The sequence below is a fragment of the Cajanus cajan genome, chromosome 5, assembly GCF_000230855.2.
Source record: "Cajanus cajan strain Asha chromosome 5, NIPB_CcT2T_4, whole genome shotgun sequence".
In the NCBI taxonomy this organism is placed as follows: domain Eukaryota; kingdom Viridiplantae; phylum Streptophyta; class Magnoliopsida; order Fabales; family Fabaceae; genus Cajanus; species Cajanus cajan.
In genome coordinates this window covers 69,542,554-69,564,302 of record NC_138521.1, presented here as the reverse complement: position 1 = coordinate 69,564,302, position 21,749 = coordinate 69,542,554, and the positions used below count along the sequence as shown (strand labels likewise).

Genomic DNA, 21,749 nt, shown 5'->3' with positions numbered 1-21,749 from the left:
TAAAAAACCTACATAATTTACAACTTATTTCAAATTTTATTTATTATATTTATTTTTAAATTAATTTTTAGTAGTTTTAAAATATAAAAAATCTTATATATTACATACGACTATCTTGTTTAAGAATTTATCTCCAATGAGAGAGTTTTTAGTGATTTTTTTAGTTTTTAATATTTTTCAATTTTTTTTATCATATTAATTTATAAATTATTTTTTTGATGTTAATAAAATATTAAAAATAAAAAATATTAAAATATTTTGTTAGTCTTTATAATTTTACTTAATTTATTTTAGTCTCTATATTTTTAAATAATTTTTTTTAGTCATTGGACTTATTTTTTTCAATCTTTTTAGTCCTATAATTTAAGATAGATCTTTTTAGTTTTTATATTTATAATTTTTTTAAAAATATTTGTAGTCTTAATTCTTTTTTCTTTCTGTACATTATCTGTTTTGTGGTTGGTTTGTGCTTTCAACACCCATGGTATTTTGTTTCCCTATAAAAAATTGAAAATTTACACCACATTAACATAAAATAGATAATATTACAAAAAAAAAATGATAATAAAGATTAAAAAACTTAAAATTTACAAGTATAAAAACTAAGTGCAAATATAAGAACTAAAAAACATTTTAACCTACAAAATTGTCATAATATAAATTATATAACATTAATATAAAATTCAATTTATATATTCACCCTTATATATTAAATAAGGATGACAATCTTTCAAGAGATTTCTTTAAAGATTTTTCTTAAGCGAGAAGACTTTTAAGGATAACTTATTATCCAATTTATTTTATTTTATTTATTATATTTATTTGTAAAACAAATTTTGATATTTAAAATAAATCTTCCATATAAAAAATAATATTATAAAATTAAAATATGTTTAAAATTTTTATTAATATTTTAGCCTATGCAATGTACAAGTATGATTGTTATATATAATTAAAATTGATAATAAATTATATATATAATAAATTATATATATATATATATATAGATATACATATTATATTTGAATATATAAATTACATTTAAAATTATCATATATAAACATTTTTAAATATATAAATTATATTTTACATTTTTGATAAATAATTTGTATTGTAAAAAAAATATTTTTATTTATTAATAATTTATTTTAAAAAATATTAATATTTAATTTTCAATTAATTATGATAAATAAAAATTAAATTAAAAAACTATTACAAACTCTCTAATTGAAAAAAAAAAACTCTAAAATGACTTTTATACAAGATAGAGATTCATATTTAATATATAAAAATTAATTTAAATAAAATTTAAATTTAAATATATTATCTATATGTATAATATATATATATATATATATATATATATATATATATATATATATATATATATATATAACTAGTATTTTAGTTGGTCAATGTACATGTTAAAAATTTATTATATATAGATAAAATTTATAATAAAAATATACAAATAAATATTATATTTGAACATATAAATATTTTTAAAATTTTATATAAATAAATATTTATAAATATAAGTTATATTTTAAATTTATGATAACTTATTTATATTATAGCATAATATTATTTTTATTTATTGATAATTTATTTTAAACCTTAAAAATTTAATTCATAAATATTATTATATTAAATAAAAATCAAATTAGATAAAAATTTAAGTCTAAAAACACCCTTATCGAAGAAAAATTTCTAAAATTATTCGCACACAATATAAAGACTCGTGTTTAATATATATAAATTTGTTAAATATATTTTTTAAAAACTTTTGTATGATATTTATTTTTTTCAGTTAATTATTTGTGAATGTGGTATTTTTAATAACTTAAAATACAACTTTCACTATTAATTATATATATATATATAAATTTTAGTTTTACATATATTTATATATATATATATATATATATAATATTATGTTGCCAAATCTAAATCTTCCATCTCAAATTATTGATTTTTTTTACGTATCCTTAATGTTGCTAATATCTTATTAGATGTAATTTTTAATAACTTTTGTATGATATTTATTTAACAATATTTTTTTTTCAAAAGATATATAAGATTATATTAAAAAGTCACAAAATACATATGTATCAATTAATAAGTTAAATTTACATTTGATTTATAAATCAAGAGTCAGATATAAGTGGTTAGCGTGTTGAATTTAAGGTTGAGTTATTTAGTACTTGAGTTTAATTCTTGATAAAAATAATCTGATTTTATTTACTTTTCAACTTAATTAAATTAACTTAAAACGAAACTTTAAAATATTGTTATGAAAAAAAATGTGAAAGTACATAAATCAAGAATATAAAATAGATTTTTCGACTATTTTTGTTGATAATTGATTTTTATAAAAGAAAAACAAATCATTATTTTAAAATATAGTCGATTACTAATTTTTTTTTAATTTTATTTTTCAAATCTAACACTCTTAAAAATCTATTTGATTTATTTTCACCGTGACAAATAGAACATTGATGACTTGTGTAAATAAAAAGAAATACAAATAATATTTTTCTTAAATAAAGAAATAAAAAATTTAAACAAGGGTCACTATTATTTTGAAAAATAGTATTTGTTATTTATGTGAAAGTAGTATTTTCTTTTTCAATTCTATTTTTTTCTTCCCGAAGGGACTAGTATGTGAAAGTTGAAAACACTGAGAAAAAAGGCATGAACCATTGAGGCGGTGTAAACTGCCCTGCGTTCACTCTCTCGGTTGGTTTAGTTTTTCCAAAATTCCAAACAGTCCCTTACCCGCATCCGCATGTGATTAAATTGCAAAAGAAAGAAGCGCGCAATCGCACGGATCGCACTGAACTGAGTGGCCCATTCGTAATTTCACGGAATCTCAGGGGCATCAATGCGATTCCAGAACATTAATACAATGCGTTAATAGTTTTCTACTACTTCTCTCTATTGCTTAATCGAAGGTCGGGGACAGTCTTGCACAGAGAAAAAATATTAAAGGGGAGAGAGAGAAAGAGAGCGAGAGAGAAAAAAAGAGAGAGAGGAGGGAGAGGAGAAAGTTCAGGCTGCTATGTTGATGGCGGTTAGGGTTTCCTGTTGATCCCGCGAAACTCACTTCCTTTGCTGTAATTGTTTTCCCTCTCATTCTCCTTCTCCTCAAAACCCTAATTCGAAGCCCCCAATATTGAGTGTGCCCATTCTTGCTTCAATTCCAAGGAGTTGCGATGGGAGCGCCAGAAAAATCACAGGCTAACGCTAATTCGATGCAGGCAAGTCTTCTTTATTGTAATACGAAACCTTCTGCTTTGCCCTAGAATCTAGTGTATGCAGGTTTCTGCTTTTCATTGTTGTCTGGACTTCACGTTTGGGTTTTATTTATTGATATACTCAAGTTTTAGCTTCGTGAATTTATTACGTGGATTGGTTTTCTCTAGGTATGGCTCGGGTCTCTGTGGTTTCTATGCAATCCATTTGTTGCAGTGACTGACCCATAGATTATTTTCAGTGGAGAGAAACCCTTTTATTATTTCCCCGCCCGAGAAACTTTTACGAATCAAGTTGTGATATAAACCGTGCTTTATAATGTCACCTGGTCTTAATGCGACTAGGTGGTGGTTGTAGTGTGTATGTATGTGTGTGGATATATATGGTGAGTATGGTGTTAGTAGCAAGTTCATCTAATAAGAAATTGACTTTTGAATCGTTTAGGTCTGGTTATGCCTGGTTATGCATTGGAATATGGTTCTGTGCTTTCGGTTTGTGGAGTATTAGGCTTGTTTGGTGCCAATTATTTTACCCAAGCAAGTAGGCTTGACGTATTGCTTCTTGTTATATTTGGATATAATTTAATGGAAATTATCCCCTGAAATTATTTGGAATTTCAAAATAGAAATTAAAGGGTAAGTAAGAAATAGAAACACTGTTTTGAGCTGTTGTTATTAGACAGGGATCCAGTAGTGTTGGAATGTTTGATTTGAGACGTGTGTATAAGCACAGACTTATTTGAGCCAGAAATGAATTTCTTGATGCCAGATCCAAGGATTTTGGCTGCAATTTGATTTGAACAATATTCTAGAATTTTCTCTTTTTGATTTTTTATTAGTTACTGTTAATATGTGAGGGTAGAACTTGGGAAGTTGTTTCCATGTCACTGGGCAGTCTTATGATGATGTGTCACTAAATAATGTACAAAACATTTTCTTTTTCTAGTGAGTAACTTTCATCGTCTCCTTTTTTACTTACTTTCCATAACTCTGTTTTTGCTACCCAGTAGTTTTGTGTTTGCCACAGCTTTGTTTTTGGAGTTCAAATTGTACTTCTTTCTTGGTAATAATGTTTTATGATATCAGTAATAATGTTAGCTTCTGTTGAGATGTTATGACTTAAGCACATTAGGAGAATCCAACCTAAAGGACTAGTCCATTAGGTTTAAAGAGTTTCATGGCTTAAGTTCTATGTTGAGCTTCCAATTCCACTCAGCATGATACTTGATACCGTGTTCTTAATTTTGTTGATCTTTTTCCCCAGTTATTATTGAACTCCTAAAAAAATTTAAAAATTTAATTATATATGCAATTTTTATAGTTTCTCTAACATATATTTGGATTCTTATGCAGTTGTTTGCCTCTTGGCTTGTTTGCATACAAGCTACTTGTTCCTCTCTTATGTAGACTGGCCAGTTATTTAGTTTAACTTTTTAAAAATTTATCAATCATTTTAGCTAATAATCAAAATTCGCATGTTGTAAACTAATGTTGGTTATATGCAAAACACCCTTATTACAATTGAGGAAAGAAGATCCTATCTGGTGTCAGTATTCATGTGAGACAGGTTCAAACTTTGGTTACATTTCAAAAACTTTTGTTTCTTGGCATGTCAATTTCCTCAAACAGTTAGGATTAGCTTTTGAAAATAGCAAAAAAATATTCTGATTAGTTTAGATGTTCACAGCTTAACTTGAAAAGTTACTTTAGTACTTTTTGGTTAGAAATTACTGTGAACGATGTTTATTGATCAATTTGAAAGCCAAAACATTATTCCACTTCATCTTCTGAACTGAAAGACACGGGAATGAAATAATGTATTGAGGATGCATAATAATGGTAATTTTGATTTTCAGTACTTCATGTTTATTAATTAACCTGGAAATAGATTTCATTTTTTGTAGTGCCTAATTCAGGTTTATCCTTTTGTTTTTTGTTCTTCTGATTTTGCTCCTACCAATCAAGTAAGAGAAAATTGAAGTTTGGGCATTCTTGTTTTATTTGGTTCATACAAAACATTTTCCTTTTCGGGCTTGTTCTCGTGTTTGTAGCTGCTAGTTGCTTTCATTCTTTCTGGCTGAGCTCTAAATCGTTTTTGAAGAAAAGAGGAAAGAAAAATATTGCTGAATAATGATTTAGATTTCAGGGATTCAATCGCATGAATAATAGCTATTTACTCAAGAGACAGCAGTTGTTTTTACTTATATTATATTATTATAATAATAATACAATACAATCTTTCTATCTTGAAATTCTTACATGGAATATGTTCTTAATGACCTGTGCTTCTATATCACTGTAATTTTGTGTTTGAGACTTGAGAGGCATACATGAATGGTTTTTTTTTCTTACATAATCTCTCTTCTAATTGGATTTCAGCGTGTCAAGGTATATCGCCTGAATGATGATGGGAAATGGGATGACCAGGGTACTGGACATGTCACTGTTGATTATTTAGAGGTTTGTAAATCTTTTTTATTTTAATGAAGCATTCATTTGTGACATGACAGCTTGGTTAATGTCTTTGTTTGACCTGTGTAGTATACTACACCTAGTGGAAAAAGGCTTTTGTTGCTTCTTCACATTTGTGGTTGAAATGCCTATTACTTTTATCTGCTTGCTTGATTTTCCCATAGACAGTGACGTATTATTTGGATAGATTATTTTAAACCTCTAAAGACTTTTAAATGCACGGGAATTTAATTTCTTTTTAATTTTTTTTGTTTGGAAAAAGCGATACAAATTTCTTGAATTTTAAATTTTATGATAGATCCCTATGGCGTCGTTTGATCCATATAGCCGACCCCACCTAGTGGGATAAAGGCTTGGTTGTTGTTGTTGATAAAATAATTCAATATCCGTCATATGTAAAATTTTATTTTTAAATATTTATTTTAAGAACTGAAATTTCAATATGAATTTTACTAAAAGTAAACACTATCCAATTTTAAATAATAAAAAGATTTAAAATAGTGAGATGCAACATAGAGTAACTCACTAATGTTTTGATGTGTGAGTTAATGGGGAAACCATGAAAGAGTGAATGAATCTTCAATTTGGAGCATCCCTGTCCAAACCTTCATTGTCTCTTCTCATTTTACCCAATTCATTCATTGTTGGATGAAACATTTACATCATATATATTTAGCTGAAGATCCTTCCCATTCCTAGCTTCCTTCTTTTCGGTAACTCTTGAATTAGCCTGATAAATACAACACTATTCATTGTTTTTTGCTTTGATCATTTTCTTCTTTTGGTGTGAACTTGAACAAATGTAAATTCAATTAAGATTTAAGATAGTTGGTTATTAGGTAGTTTAAAAAGATGATTAGAATTTCTATTCCACCTGAGATCTTAGAGGAACTCCAATTATGTTCACACTTAGAGGTACTCATGTCAAGTTTAATATCCATAAGACTCCCATAGTCCCACATGAGTCAGCTCACTTAGGGCACTGAAAATTGTTGAATTCTGTAATCCTACGATCTGGCATTAGATTTTGACCACCATGGAGGTTTTTATCATTGTCTTTTGAATTATAATGTTATTCCTTAAGGGTTGGTGAAAGTATTAATTTTACTGGTGAGCCCTGCTTTCTTCCAATATCTGTGTACCATCGGATCTGCTTTCCCCATGATAAAATATTTGTGATGTAGATCTAATATGGTTGAGTATTTCAAAAAACATGTTGTCAGTAGGTATTACTGCATGTTAAGGCATATCATTTATACCTTTTTTTTTCTTCCTATTTTATTACACAAATTTTCAGATTCCTTGCATGCACTGAAAATAAATAAAATTCTTATAATGCAGCGATCAGAAGAGCTGGGCTTGTTTGTTTATGATGAAGATGACAGTGAGACCATACTTTTGCATCGCATCAGTTCTGATGATATTTACAGGAAGCAAGAAGGTAGTTTGTAGCTTTTATGCTCCATCCCTTTCTTTCTCAATGAAAGACAGTTGTAATTCATTTATGCTTGAAATATAAAAGGGTCATGGTGTTAATCAGTTTGATGGATGCTTTTGTTCTTCAGATACAATCATTTCATGGAGAGATCCAGAATATGCTACAGAACTGGCACTTAGCTTCCAAGAGCCTAGCGGCTGCTCTTACATATGGTTACAACTTACAACTTACAAAAAACTAATGATTGTCACTTAAGTTCCATTTTTTCTGGGTTTTGTTTATGCTGCCTTGAGTTGAGCTTAATTACCATTTTTTTTCCATTTAGGGACCATATTTGCAATGTGCAGAGGAATATGCATTTTAATACATTAAATAGTAAGTAATGCAAATTTTTTAACTCATTATTAGCTATCTGTAGGACACACGTATGCTTTTAGTGTCATTATTTGAAGGTTCAATAGATCGTTGATGAACATTAATTCCTGTAAGCTGGTTTCAGCTAAAAGAATATAATATATGCTTAATTGTGTTATTTTACATACTATTTTTTAAAGTTTTTTTTTGCCTAATCAACTTGTTTACTATTTTATTGACAAAACTGACTATTTTTGCTGGATATCTCAGGTGAGCCATTTCACAGTGTCAATGGTGAGCCAAGGGAGTTGCCTGCTGTTGAGCTTTCAACACTTCCTTTGATTCTCAAGGTTTGGACATTCTGTTCTGTTAATCTTCTTGTCTTTTTTTTAAATAGTGACAATACATATATGCTTGCCATAAAACTTGAATATATTTTCACCAATTTTGCATTTTGGTTTGCAGACTGTGGTTGACAGTGGCTTTGCAGATCAGTTGCGGCTTACAGAACTAATATTAAGTGATGTAAGCTAACTTAAAACTTGGGTATTTTTGTATGATTTTGGTGACCATCATTGTGCATATGTTGGTGATCTCTCCTCATTCATTTAAGTTCTGATCTTTGGTTGCATGCCATTTCTTTTTGTAGTAATGATTTCTAGATCTTCCAATGTTGTTTTTAGTAGAGTTTGCTGTAATGGTGCATATGACAGTCCTAAGACGTTCTTATCCCAATTCCTTCACGTAATCAAACTCATTTTTAATCTTAGCATCATGGTTGTTAATAGCGCATGATATTGGCTCTATCATGCTGTCTCGCAGCTCCCTGCTCTTGTCCTCTCTGATGCAGCTGGAGCAGTGCTTTTTGGGGCAATTTGTGTTTGTCACTAGTGCTATTGGAGTCATGCTATGAAGACCCTTTTTTCCCCTGAATTCTGTGTTGTTTCATGGGATTTTTTGGGCCAAACTTGTAAACTCACAGGTCCTAATAATATGATTTTTTGTTTTTGTTTGTCTCACCTTATTTTGTCACTTATTTATGCCCTAGCCTCAATTCTGCCAATTGCTGACGTCCAGAGGCTGGTTCACAATTTTCTTGCATTGACCCATCTCTTCTGGCGAGTTTTCTAGCCAATCTCTGACATATACAAACCTCAATGGCTTTATACACTCATGTACAGGGAACATCCTATGGCACTCAAGTTGCAATCAGTCTATTCCTGTGCATACCAGTAATAGCTTAAAAGACATCAACAATAACTAGTTTTCTATTGTTTTTTTTTTGGCAAATCCACCAGTGGTGGTGTTATTATTCAAACAAAGAGACGCATTTGATGAGAACCGGGGTATATAGAATGAAGAAACCTAAATTCTGGATGATGTTATAACTTATAAGGGTATAAATTTGAAGTACATTTCCTTGATGAGTTTTAAGGAATAAAAATCATATTTACTTAGATATTGTGCCTATCATGTTATGAATTTGTATGGTATAGGTGTTCAGGCATTCATCATCTTGATGATTTTTCTGTTGATTTACGGTTTTAGCATCACAACAGACAGGTTCCTAATGTCTATCTTGTTTGCATCATAAGCTTAGTTATGCAGTGCTTTATGTTCCATTCCTTTTTCTATCCTGAAGCCCAGCCTAAATATTGTCTTTCATCTCTCTGGCAGTGTCTAATTGACTCTCTGTGAACTTGATCTTTTTTCTGCTAGTATATTTCATGTGTGGATCTTTTTTCATTGGTGTTTATATTGCAGCAAGAGTTTTTTCGTAAGCTGATGGAAGTATTCAGAATGTGTGAAGACTTGGAAAATATGGATGGCCTTCACATGATTTTCAAAATAGTCAAAGGGATCGGTCAGTATTCATTTTTACATAATTTTGATTTGGACCCCTACTTGTCAATTATGACTTTGTTCAATCTTGTGTTATGTTGTTACATTGCAGTTTTGCTAAATAGTCCAGCAATTTTTGAGAGAATTTTTAGTGATGACTTTATAGTGGACATTATTGGCGCCCTCGAGTGTAAGTGCATTCTTCAGAATTTTTTTCTCAATTAAGTGAGACATGAGGTTTTCATATTTAGCCATTATTTCATATGTTTATCTTCCAGTGGTTTTGCTTTTTAACTATTCTCTTTTTTATAATTTGTTTCTTATATTTTCTTACTTGCTAATAGATGTTTAAATTTGATGTACTTGATTTAGATCATTTCATTTCTTCATTCTTTCTCTCTACCACATTAGATTTCTTAACCACTTGTTTTAGCAATATGCAGATGATCCAGAGGTTCCTTGTGTTCAACATCATCGTAAATTCTTAAAGGAGCATGTTGTTTTCAAGGAGGTATGATATGCTATTTTTTTTTTTGGAGAGCTGCAAAATGTTAGGTAGAGGTGTACTCTGAAGATTATCAGGAATTTACCTAATAGTATTTTACTTACTTCGATTGTAGGCCATACCTATAAAAGATCCCATTGTGTTGTCAAAGATACATCAAACATATAGAGTTGGTTTTTTGAAGGTTGGGTTTTTTTTTATGCCTTCCTTTGCTGATTGATTTCATCTTCAATGCGATTTTTACCTTCCCTTCTCACTTTCAGGATGTTGTTCTGGCTAGAATCTTGGATGAGGGTATTAGTGCAAATCTTAACTCCATAATACATTCAAACAATGCCCATGTGAGATTTGATTAACATAGATTGAAGGCATATTATTTAATTCAGTGAGTGTTGTCTTTATTGTTGACTGCTCTGTTATTTTTAGGTTGTCTCTTTGTTGAAGGATGACAGTACATTTATCCAGGAGTTGTTTTCTAGGCTAAAATCACCCACCACCTCTCAAGAATCAAAGAAGAACTTGGTAAGCCTTGATGAGAATATTGTTTTATTTGTTTCTCTTTGGCTATAAATGTTGGAAAGGAAAGCTATTCACCCTTGCAGGCCTCGTTGCCCTCCAATAACCGAGTGTTTGAAGGGGGTTGGGTTCTCCTCATATTCATTGTTCCTTACTTCATGTACTCGAGAGTTGAGACATAGAGAACTATTCCCTTTCAACCCTCTCATGACTTTTCATCTAAACAAACATGAAAGTGCTACTGTACAATTTCCATCATGGTGTTATTTCATATATGAATTTGTCCCTGCATCAAGTTGTAGCTTATTATACATTTGCAGTCACGTGGTTTTATCTGGTGAAAATTTTCATTTTTACTTTTAAAAGAAATAGAATCCCAGTAAATGGTCTCTGCTGTTCTGTACCATTTACTTTTTACCCCAATCAGCTTACATGCTTCAAATATATGGAAATAGATAGCTTGTCTTGTGTCTATAATTAGGAGGCTTGTTTGTTCTCCTCTTCTCCAGTCATCCGATAATACTGTTCATTGTATTTGTTTCTATCAGTTTCCCATTCTCATATTTTATGTTGGTAACATATATATTCTTTGAAAAGGAACGCTTTTATAAACAGTTTGTCACCTCAAATAAAACCAAAATAGTTAAATGTTATGTTCGCTCATCTTCTTTATTTTCCTTCCAAAAAAAAGTCATGTAAATCAAGATGCACCATAACAGAATAACTTGGCAGATACTTGCACAATTACGTTGCTATTATAAAGTCAGTGCTTTACTTTCTTTAAAATGAACCATGTCTATGTATCTTTGATCATATATTGAGGTTAGTAGTTCCTCCTTGTTTGGTTCTATTTTTATAGTGGTTAAATGTTAATGCTGCCTTTTTTGATGCTCATACTCTTCCATAGATTATTATTCTAAATAGTGTTTGCCCTTTATGTGGGATGAACAGGTTTATTTCTTGCACGAGTTTTGTAGTTTGAGCAAGAGCCTGCAGATGGTCCAGCAGCTTCGGCTTTTTAGGTATGATATATTGGAATGGTTCATCATGAGCAGCTGATCTTGCTGCTTGTGCTGCTTGTCTTTTAAGAACTAATTTGGTGCTGCTTCTTTTCCTTCCCTTATTTTGGAAGTGTGTGGTAGCTCAATAATAAGTTGCGTGTGCAGCATAGTATTTTTGCATACCGTGCATTAGCAAGCTTTTACTTGCCATATCACAGCTTATCAAGGCTACTTTTGATATATTGTGAGAAAAGTAATGTCTGTAGTATCTTTTAAATGGATTTATTGTAGGTAACGTTTTACAACATTCTTGACTTGTAATACTTGTACCTCATGCATATTATATTTGTATTGTGATTAGACCTGGGGAGTTATTGAATACCATTGGTTATTAATTTCAAATTCTGAATGTCTGTAGGGATCTAATGAATGAAGGCATTTTTGACGTGGTTGCCAATGTTTTGCAAAATCAAGACAAGAAGCTTGTGCTAACTGGGTATCGCTAACCTGTTGTCAATTTGATCTGCATAAAGTTCCCCTGACTTTTGTATTTTTTACATACCTTATGATTAATTTCTAATAGGAAATCATTGTGATGGTTGCAGAACAGATATCCTCATTCTTTTCCTGAATCAGGATCCTAATCTTCTACGATCCTATTTTGTTCGACAGGAAGGATTTGCTCTTCTAGGACTTTTGGTATGTTTTGTATGCAACTGAGTTCACATATTCTTTCTAAATGACATGTATATATAAAGAATTAGCATAAATAAAATAACCAAGTTGTGAACCTATATATGATGTGCACTGTTTAGTGGGATGGTATGCTTGTTTTATTATGAAGTGTGGCAGACTGTTGTAGGATATATGTGTAGTCTGTGATAGTAAAACTGATGTATTACTGTGAGGAATGAATGCATTTCATGGGATAGTCTTGCTAATGGTTCAGAGCCAGAGGAAAGGAATTAAAGATTGAAACACTGGACTGTTTTGAGAGTGTGACCTGTCAACAATTCTGGCAAAAAGAAACTATGGGGATTGATTGGTTTTTGGGAAAAATAGAAGATTGATTCTATGGGTTGGATGATCAATCTATTCTTTCCGTGAGATTCATAGGCAATCAGATATTCCAAATATAATCAAGTGGCTGCAAATCCCCTAGTGAAATATCTGTTAAATAGTTCATTGTGGTTGTGTTTCTGAGTTTAGTTCAAACTAATTGGGGTTAGTTAAATATTTTGGCCTTTTTATAGTTTCCTGGTGGTTAAATTAGTGTGAAAAAATGCTGTCTCACACATATATGCTCTCATGTGCACAACAAAATAGCTAATGAAACTTTAATGCTACTGGGTCTTTGATTATATTTCTGGAAATGTGGAAAAATGATTCTGAAGTTTATTGCATTTTTGTTTAAATCATTCGACTATTAAATCTTTCTTCGATTATTATGATTGATTAATCAAAATTTGTATTCTCCCAATACTTCCTTTTAAATTTAATTTCAACTTCAATTGTTTCCAACCTCATGATAGTGTTTCCAGCCCCTCTTCTGTTCCCATCCTCTATCTTTTTATTTCCCTTGTGTTCATTGACTATTGTTGTTGACTTACTAGTTATGACTTAGATTATGTTTGTGTCTTTAAGCTATGATTTTTTTTTAAAATTAACAATTAATAATGCTATAAACTTTGAGTATCTTTTGATCATATTGAGCATTTGCATATCTGTGTTATAAATTATTTGTGTTGTATCCTCTATTTTTAGATACATCTTCTCACACTGGACTACACTTTGGATTTAACTACTATATTAGGAACTAATTATATTGGGAGGCATATTTGGTCTATAGAAGCTACCTACTTAAGTTTCAATATTTATCAGTTTATTTGTTATATATTTAGTTATGACTTATGGGAAGGATCGTTCAGCTTGTATTTATTGCTCATGCTATCATGTATAGGTTAAGGGAATGTTAACAGATTTTGAAGAGAACATGCACTGCCAGTTTCTTGAAATTCTTCGCAATTTATTGGACTCATGCACACTGTCTGGACCACAGGTTCATGTTTCTGCTATTTTCTACCTTTCAATTTTTACCTTGTTTGAAATTTGTTTTTGTATGATCTCTATTCTTTACTGAAGTATTTTTTATGTGTTTCTTTTGTAGTTCCTAATTTTTAATGAGATCTTATATTTGACTTGAAATTTATCGACTCAATTCCATACTCTGATACTAGTTGTTTTGCATTTATATTCTTTTTTATTCTGTTATTTTATTTAGGTTGTAAATTTCTTTGCTTGTTATCATTAATATTCAATCTTTTTGATTGGTGTTATTTTTTGTCTATATTGGGTGTGCTATGAACTATCTTTAGTGACTTTTCGTTATTTTATGTGGGGCGGGGGGGGGGGGGTGTGTGTGTTTTTCTAAGTTAGTGGTGATACCTTTGCATTTGGAGTCCATTCGTTTCTGTTTGCTGTTGCTGTTTTAGATTTGAATGTTGTTTTATTTGGTAGTATAGTTAATCCTTGCAGAAGCTTGTCAGGTTGAAGTATTTTTTATGAGAAGTGGGAGTTAAGGGCATTTAGGACAGTTATTGGCAGAAGGTTGGAACTATTACATATTAAAAAATATAACTGTCATTAGCATAGTAGTTAATGCCGAATGCAAAAGTAGGATTGCGGATAGCAAGATGACTGCTATTATATTTATTATATATATATATTAAATAATTAATAATGCATTAATTATTTTTATTAATAAAAGTTCATACTACTCAAACAAAACATAACATAAAATGTCTAGAAAACAAAGTGCTAATGCAGTAAGTAACTATAAAAAAAACATTAAAGTTCAATCTTCTTCCTCGTTAAGATTAAAGTCTTCCTCTCCTTAAAATTCATCACTCCCACTAGTATTAGAGTTATATTCTTCCACTACTTCCATCACTTTTTTTCGTTTTTCTTTCCTGGGTGTAGATGCAATTGTTGCTGCCTTCTTCACCTGTGTTTGTCTCCTAGTGTAAAAAATGAAAAATGAAAGAAAAAAAAAAAGAAAAAAGAAAAATGAAAAAAATACTGACGAAAGGAGAGTCATCGGAGAAGATGAAGCAAATCGTTCGAGCAAGTGAGGGAGAAGAGTCATGACGGGGTTAGGGCAGTTCATCCCTCAATAGAAAAGGAGTAGGGACTTATGGGCTTTAAGGCAAACTACGTAGAGGGAAAATCCGAATGAAAAGGCAAAAATACATGCATTTATTGAGGTATTTTCAGTTTTTTTTAAACCTGTGACGGACCGTCATTTCTGCCGCTCCTGCCGCTATTGCATTTTATTAAATATGTTGTTAAGAATCAATAGAGCTATTTGAGAGAGAAAACCTAATGAAAATTTTATTGAATTTTTATACTGAGCTCATAGAGTACAGATATAACTATTTAAAGAAATAGAATTAGTTAGATCTTCTAACTAACTAACAGAGAATCTAACTAACCTGTAACAGGTTACAGGTGTGAATAAAATAGCACAACTAACCTGTAAGACTACAGTCAACATTCAACATGGACTAGGCTTTAGACTATATTATCATATGCAACAATCTCCCTCACAAACTCCGAGTTATATTAGTTAGGAGGTGCAATTCTGGCTGTGTATTCAGGTATATCTGCAAGTTGCTCATGGAACATGATTGACTGAGAGAGACTTATCCAGAACCTTTTCTCGAACAAAGATGTCCAATTCCATGTGTTTGGTTCTGGAGTGCAGAAGTGGATTTTGGCTGAGGGAAACTGTACTCTGATTATTACATTACATTAGATGGTAGGAGAGGTGAAGTTGACTTGAAGTTCTGGGAGAAGCAATGTTTTTAAAACCAAACTAGTCATTAAACTGATCTAGGTACTAGTTCAATGGTTCAACCATAATTGAACCGTTATCAAATTGGTATTAATACAAATATAATATTAAATAAATATACTATCATAAATTTATAACACTAAAAATTAAAACAAAACATTACAGGTTCTTAAAATTCAATATAAACGTAAAAGTCTAAACTAAATAAATATAATATAATTTATATGTTAAAATTGTAATAAAATATCACAATGTCCATTAACAATAACAAGTTTACATGTAGAATAAAAATTGTCTAATTAATATATTATAAACTAATAGGAAAAAAAAAGCACTCAGCTTCCGTTGAAAAAAAAAAGTGAACAGATACTGTATATCAAAAGAGTGTGCAGTTAGGCAGTTACCTTTATTTTAACTTATATGTTCAATTTCACCCTTGAAGTAACATGCATAAATAATTAAAAGAAAATATAATTGAGGGACAAAATTGTCTAACAAATGTGTACACAAAAGGAGAGGACTTCGTCATTATATATTGTTGCTTTTAGAAATATTATTATAGGTTATAAAATTCAAGATATTAAAAAATTACAAGTTAACATAAATGATTAAATTATATTTTTATAAGAAAAGTATTGATAAAATAATTTATTCTAATTTATAATTTTTATTAAATATGTATTTTTTTATTAAAAATATTTTTTTAATTAGGGACTTGTTCAAACCGGTATTTTGACACCAGTTTTGACTGGTTCTGAGATACTCTGGTTTCTGTTAACTACCGATCTAACCGGCTGGGCCAGTCCGGTTTTCAGAACAATGGGGAGAAGAGATTGTATGTCTAGAATTTCAGAAGCACCTGCTGCTAGGCCACTGTTTTCAGCTTCAGCACTTGACTCAGCTACAAGTGTTCATTTCATTGATTAGCATGAAATCAGGTTAGGTCCAATTAATACACATGCAGCAGAAGTAGATCCTTTAAGATCAACATCAGATTCCCATTCAGCGTCACAATGGGCATATAGGTCATATGAAGCAGGTTAAAAGCTGGGCTCTAGGATTATATGGTTAAACCATAATCAATTGCAGCTTTTAGCTAACAATGTATTATTTCAAGTGCCTGCCAAATTGGCAGTGCCAATGTATTGTATTTACACTAAACCCAATTTCAGGCCTAGAGATAGTAATGTATTGCAGTGCTCCAATGATTGATAGTAAAGCATTGGATCGTCCATGTAATCTGCACAATACTTGGATAGGTCAAGTTCCCTAGCCAGAGGGGTTGCTATGGCTTTTGATTATGCCATACCAGCTGTATATACAGTAGGTCTCTGATGTATTTCCCTTGACCTCAACCCTCATAAAATAGTCCAGTGTATGCAATTGTTTTAGGGCAAAAACTGAGTTCCGCATTGAGATATGAGACCGAACCAATGTGAGGTATCAATGATGAGTATATCTTCTATATATTTAGTACATAAAGACAGAAGTTGCTGGTCTCGAGAATGAGAGGGATCACTTTTGCTTTCTGTGTAACCAAAGCTATCAAAAGTCTTGGTAATCTTTTTCACAGCATGCTTGATGTTCCTGTTACAGGCCATAAATGGCTTTGTGCATTTTGCAAACCATAATAGGATTGTTGGAGTAAAATCCCTCTGGTTGAGATGGATAATTGGGAGATAATGAAGCCCTAAATGAAGATGGAGGTAATTGATATAAGTGGATAAAGATAATGGGGAAGAATTATTTTCATATTTTCAGCAGTAGGTGATGGTGGGAACTTTGTTATTGGCACTTGAGACAGTTATTGGCAGGAAGTAGGAATAGGCAAACAGTTACATATTAAAATGTGTGACAATAACTCATTAGGGGCTATGTAATAATAAACTGTCATGTTGATAGTTTAGAGCAGAAAATTAGAAGCACTTATATTTTATTAAATGTGTGTAATGAGGGAATAGGTGTTGTTATCTGGTAATTTGGATTTGAACAGTGAATTCAGCTCCATTTTGTGTGATTTAATAATACTATTCTATTTATCAGCTGGTTTTCTATAAATTTATGTTGCGTTGCATTTGAGGTCAACATATCTAAGTTTTGTTTGTGCAGGGATGAATTTTGAATGTTGAGTTGTATTTTATAATATATCTGCTGATTTGTTGGAAAACTTGTCAGTTAAAGTTTCATGTAAGATGGAAGTCTATCTCTGTTTGTATGGTGGTTATACCTGAACTTGTTTTATTGATTGTTTCTGTTTTATCTGACAGAGGGACACTATTATTGACATATTCTTTGAGAGGCATTTGGGGCAACTGATTGATGTTATAACAACATCTTGTCCTTCAGAAAATACAGTTGACGAAATTGGAAAATCAATAGGTCCTGGACAAAGAGTTCAGTGTCAGAGTGGAGCAAAGCCAGAGATACTATCAAACATATGTGAATTACTATGCTTTTGTGTCCTACATCATCCATACAGAATAAAGTATTTCCTTGGTGCTCTGCACTATCAGAATTGACTTTGTGCTGTTAAATATGAAAATTATGTTCAAGAATCTCTCTTTGCTGTTTTTAGGTGCAACTTTCTTCTTAATAATGTGATTGAAAAAATATTGCTACTGACTCGGAGAGCAGAAAGATACTTAGTTGTTGGTGCTGTCCGGTTCGTTCGAACTATTCTCTCCCGCCACGTAAGTTTAACATCTATGCAGATACTGTGACTTGAAGGGAAATCTAAATATTATTAATCTGATTAACATCTATGCAGATACCGTGACTTGAAAAGGAAAAATTCTAAATATTATTAATCTGATTATATTTCTGTTTAGGGGCGATTTACATGGTGTAGACAGATGCTTGTTACTACTTTCCCTTAATAGAGCTGTTACCGGCTACAAGTCTCTCCTGATAATATATGATTGAGAAATAAATCTGTGCACATAATAATACAGGAAAATAAAGGATAACTCTCGACACTGTTTCATTATGAAATTGTGGGGAAAATGCAAATTGGTTGAAGAAGGGAAGAATGTAGTGGCTTGGCGTGGCAATTTATTGAATTTTAGGGGGTTCTTGATTTGGTATTACTATGCATTTTCCCTCTGCTGTTCTTGAGACAGAGCAAAGTAACTAATATTGAAATTTGAACTTGGATCATTTGGTCACATTCAATTTATGGGCCTATTTTATAAAATAGGTTATATATTAAATTTCATGTGCTAGTAATATTCAGTTTATGACTGGTATGTTATGATTTTGTTTTGTAAGATGTGTGTTTGTTTTTGGTGTATAATGGTTGTACTAACTTATGGCCTATAATATATTCTATCTGAACCCCTCTTTATAATTTGTGCTTAAGTATCCTGGTTGAAATTGCATTAAGCATTTTGTGTATCATACAACATTACACCATTTATAAAATATATTTCAATTTCAAGCTATTTTTCATTGTACTTCTAAATCTTACCATTTCCATTTAAAACTAATTTTCTCCATTTATGATCTGAATTGACATTTGATAACCTTGTACATCAGAATTATTAATTATCTCTTTTCATATATTTGTTTTTGAACCATGTTTTAAGCTAGAGTTTTGTATGCTGCCACTTGCTATTCTTTAGATATATTGTTGTGTGACTAAGTTGTATGTATGTTATTTTGGAGCTCATAGTTCTTACTATATTACCAAAGTAAATGTTTTTCCTTTATAAAAATAGTTCATTTGCCTTATTTACGTGCATTTCATCTAACTTTTTGGAGTGTTAACCTGCAGGATGAGCATCTGTTAAATTATTTTGTTAGGAATAATGTTCTCAAACCAATTATTGATGCCTTTGTTTCTAATGGCAATCGCTACAATCTGCTCCATTCTGCTGTTTTGGAACTTTTTGATTTTATTCGGAAGGTGTGAATCTTTAATAAGTTATTGTTCTGGATTTTAAATGGCCCAAACAATGTTGCACTGATATTGTTGTATTGTGTAGGAGAATATGAAATTATTGGTGAAATACGTAGTTGATACTTTTTGGGGCCAGCTGGTGAAATTCGAGTATCTGGCTTCGATTCACTCACTGAAATTAAAATATGAGCAGGTAAGTCTTTTTTTTTCTTCCCTTTTCGAGCATTACTTCTGGACCAAACACAGGTTTGACTTTACGTGCTTGCTTGCAGTCTTTGGATAATGGTGAGACAAAAGATGCCTCTACTGTAGTGGACCTACGAAGACGAAATGATGAACGTGGTCTGGAGAGAGAAGAAGAACGGTACTTTAATGAGGACAGGTACATATATTCTTTCTTAATCACTGTAGGTGATTTTCAATTGTTAATACAATTAGCATGGGGTCTCTCAAGTTTCGGGGATTTGATCAGTGATGAGGAGGATACTGCTTCTGCATCTGTTCCACGTAATCAGAAAGGACACCAGCAACCTAATCTATCCAATGGAGTTGCTGCCAGCTATTCGCAGTTATGGTAAACCTCTGTTTGTTAGTATCATGCTTTATTTTATGAACTCCATATGCTATAATTTGTTCGTCGTGTCTTTCAGTACAAGGTCACTGGTTGACTATGATGATGATGAGGATGATGAAGATTACAAGCCACCACCAAGGAAGCAGCCAGAAACTTCTGAGGAAGATGATGGGATAATGGAGTCTCTCAGGCTGAAGAGGAAATTACCTTCAAAAGATAAGGAACCTGAACTTGTGAAGAAACAGAAGTTATCAAAGAATTCTAAATCTAAAGATAGTGTTTTTGCTGCTTTGTGTTCAACATTGAGCCAAGCTGTGCTACCTAGTAAGAAACCATCAATCAGCATTCAAACAAGTGCTCGAACAGTTGAGGGGAGGGTGGTATCAAGCGAAGATAGTCAGGGAGATGTACAGAATATTTCTAGAAGCAGTTCTGATAATAGCAACATTGCAGCAGAAGATAATCACGTGGAGAAAGAAGCTGAAGCCTCTAGAAGCTTTTCTGATTGCTTGCATGCAAAATCAGATAGCAAACAATTGGGTGCAGAGGAACGTCCATTGGTTACCGCAAAATCCTCACCAGAGATGGCCGTAAATGGATCGTAATCTATCAGAATCACATTCAGGAAAGCAGATTGTTTGTTTTATTTGGCGTATAGATTTGCTAGTGGGTAAGTGGTTGCTGACTACATACCGATATAGCTGAGATGAAGGAAGTTTACCTACAAGGGGGTAAATTCTGCTTATGCGTTGCATCGAGGAATTGGGAATACTGTACAGTGCCACCAAGAGGCGGGAAGATATTAATACAGCAACCAAGGTGGATCTGCTCCTATTCTTCAGTTTGCTATTTTGGGCTTTTGAGCTTAGTAGTTGTTGCTTTTGTATGACATTCCTGAGAAATAATTTCCTGTATTTTCCCCTTCTACAAAATTTACCTCTTCCAGCTCATTTATTTTCGAAGTTTCTGCCAGAGTATCCGATGTGCGGGTGAGGGGTTATCTGTTATATTATACACCCTTCTCGGTATTTGAACTTCGCCATAGAGGGCGCCAATATCTGCCCTACACAGGTTTTTTCTGTGTTTTTTTTCTTCTTTTTTTCGGTGGTGGGTGTTAGTAGGAATACGTGCAATGAGCATCTAAGGCACATTTTTCACTAATGTAGGGAATCTTCAGCCGTTGTGAATCTGTATTAAACTGTTAAGTATTGCATAGGACTCTGCAGCTTTCACATCGTAACTTTTTTATTGTTGCTGCTTGACCATGCATTGATCTTGTACGACTTTGATGCTTTACGCTAATTTCTGTTTTGACGTGGTTGCGCTACGGCTGTTCACGTTTGCTAGGTTTTTTTGGGTGGTGTTGCTGCAGTTTTCACATGAAACATAGGTTATTGTCAGTAGTCCAATCAAGGTCCTGAAAATTGATTTCATGATTGAACTAGTTGAGTTAATTATTAGTTTAACGGGAAGCAATGTATTCAGCTGCTGGAAGAACGTAGTACAAGCTGGTGCTTCATCCCTGGTAGATATATGTGGCTGGGATATGTCGTTCCGTAGTTATGTATAAGAGCATCTCCAATATCTAATAAGTTCTCCTTGGTATCTTATAATGTCACATAGTAGGTTGATTGATCATTGTAAGGTAGTTTTTAAAACTAATTATGTAAATGGGGTTGTTTTAAAATTATTTACATCTTTAGAATAGTTTATTACAATGTCGCTATGAGTCAGCGACACTAGTCCTACATGAAATTTTTTTTTTCTTAGGAACTATGAAAGTCATTATAAAAGTCGTTACAATAAAAGTCGTTACAGTTGGTAGCCTCTTGTAAAGTCGTTACAGCCCCTAACGACATAAAACGGTTTCATGCTCGGCTGAAAATTTTAAAAAAATAAATTAATAAAATCGTTATAACCTATAATCACATTAATTAATTATTTTTTACAAAATAATTTATTTAAAATTTTAATATATAATAATTAAAAATATATATATTAACTTATTTAATTTTTTATAATGTATAATTATAATTTTAAAA

General features: G+C 31.6%; 1 protein-coding gene across 1 annotated transcript; it reads left to right on the top strand.

The window, feature by feature from the left end:
- Positions 1-2,918: 2,918 nt before the first annotated feature.
- On the top strand, positions 2,919-20,947 carry LOC109807553 (uncharacterized). The gene is made up of 24 exons (XM_020370098.3): positions 2,919-3,260; positions 5,634-5,714; positions 7,068-7,167; positions 7,292-7,376; positions 7,490-7,539; positions 7,789-7,868; positions 7,984-8,043; positions 9,283-9,382; positions 9,473-9,550; positions 9,804-9,871; positions 9,981-10,049; positions 10,129-10,206; positions 10,292-10,387; positions 11,333-11,403; positions 11,801-11,878; positions 11,988-12,081; positions 13,343-13,441; positions 17,503-17,720; positions 17,811-17,925; positions 19,008-19,139; positions 19,219-19,326; positions 19,406-19,515; positions 19,606-19,707; positions 19,784-20,947. The coding sequence occupies exons 1-24, from the start codon at positions 3,216-3,218 to the stop codon at positions 20,310-20,312; spliced, it is 2,646 nt and encodes an 881-aa protein (XP_020225687.1). The 5' UTR covers positions 2,919-3,215; the 3' UTR covers positions 20,313-20,947.
- The last annotated feature ends 802 nt before the right edge of the window (positions 20,948-21,749 follow it).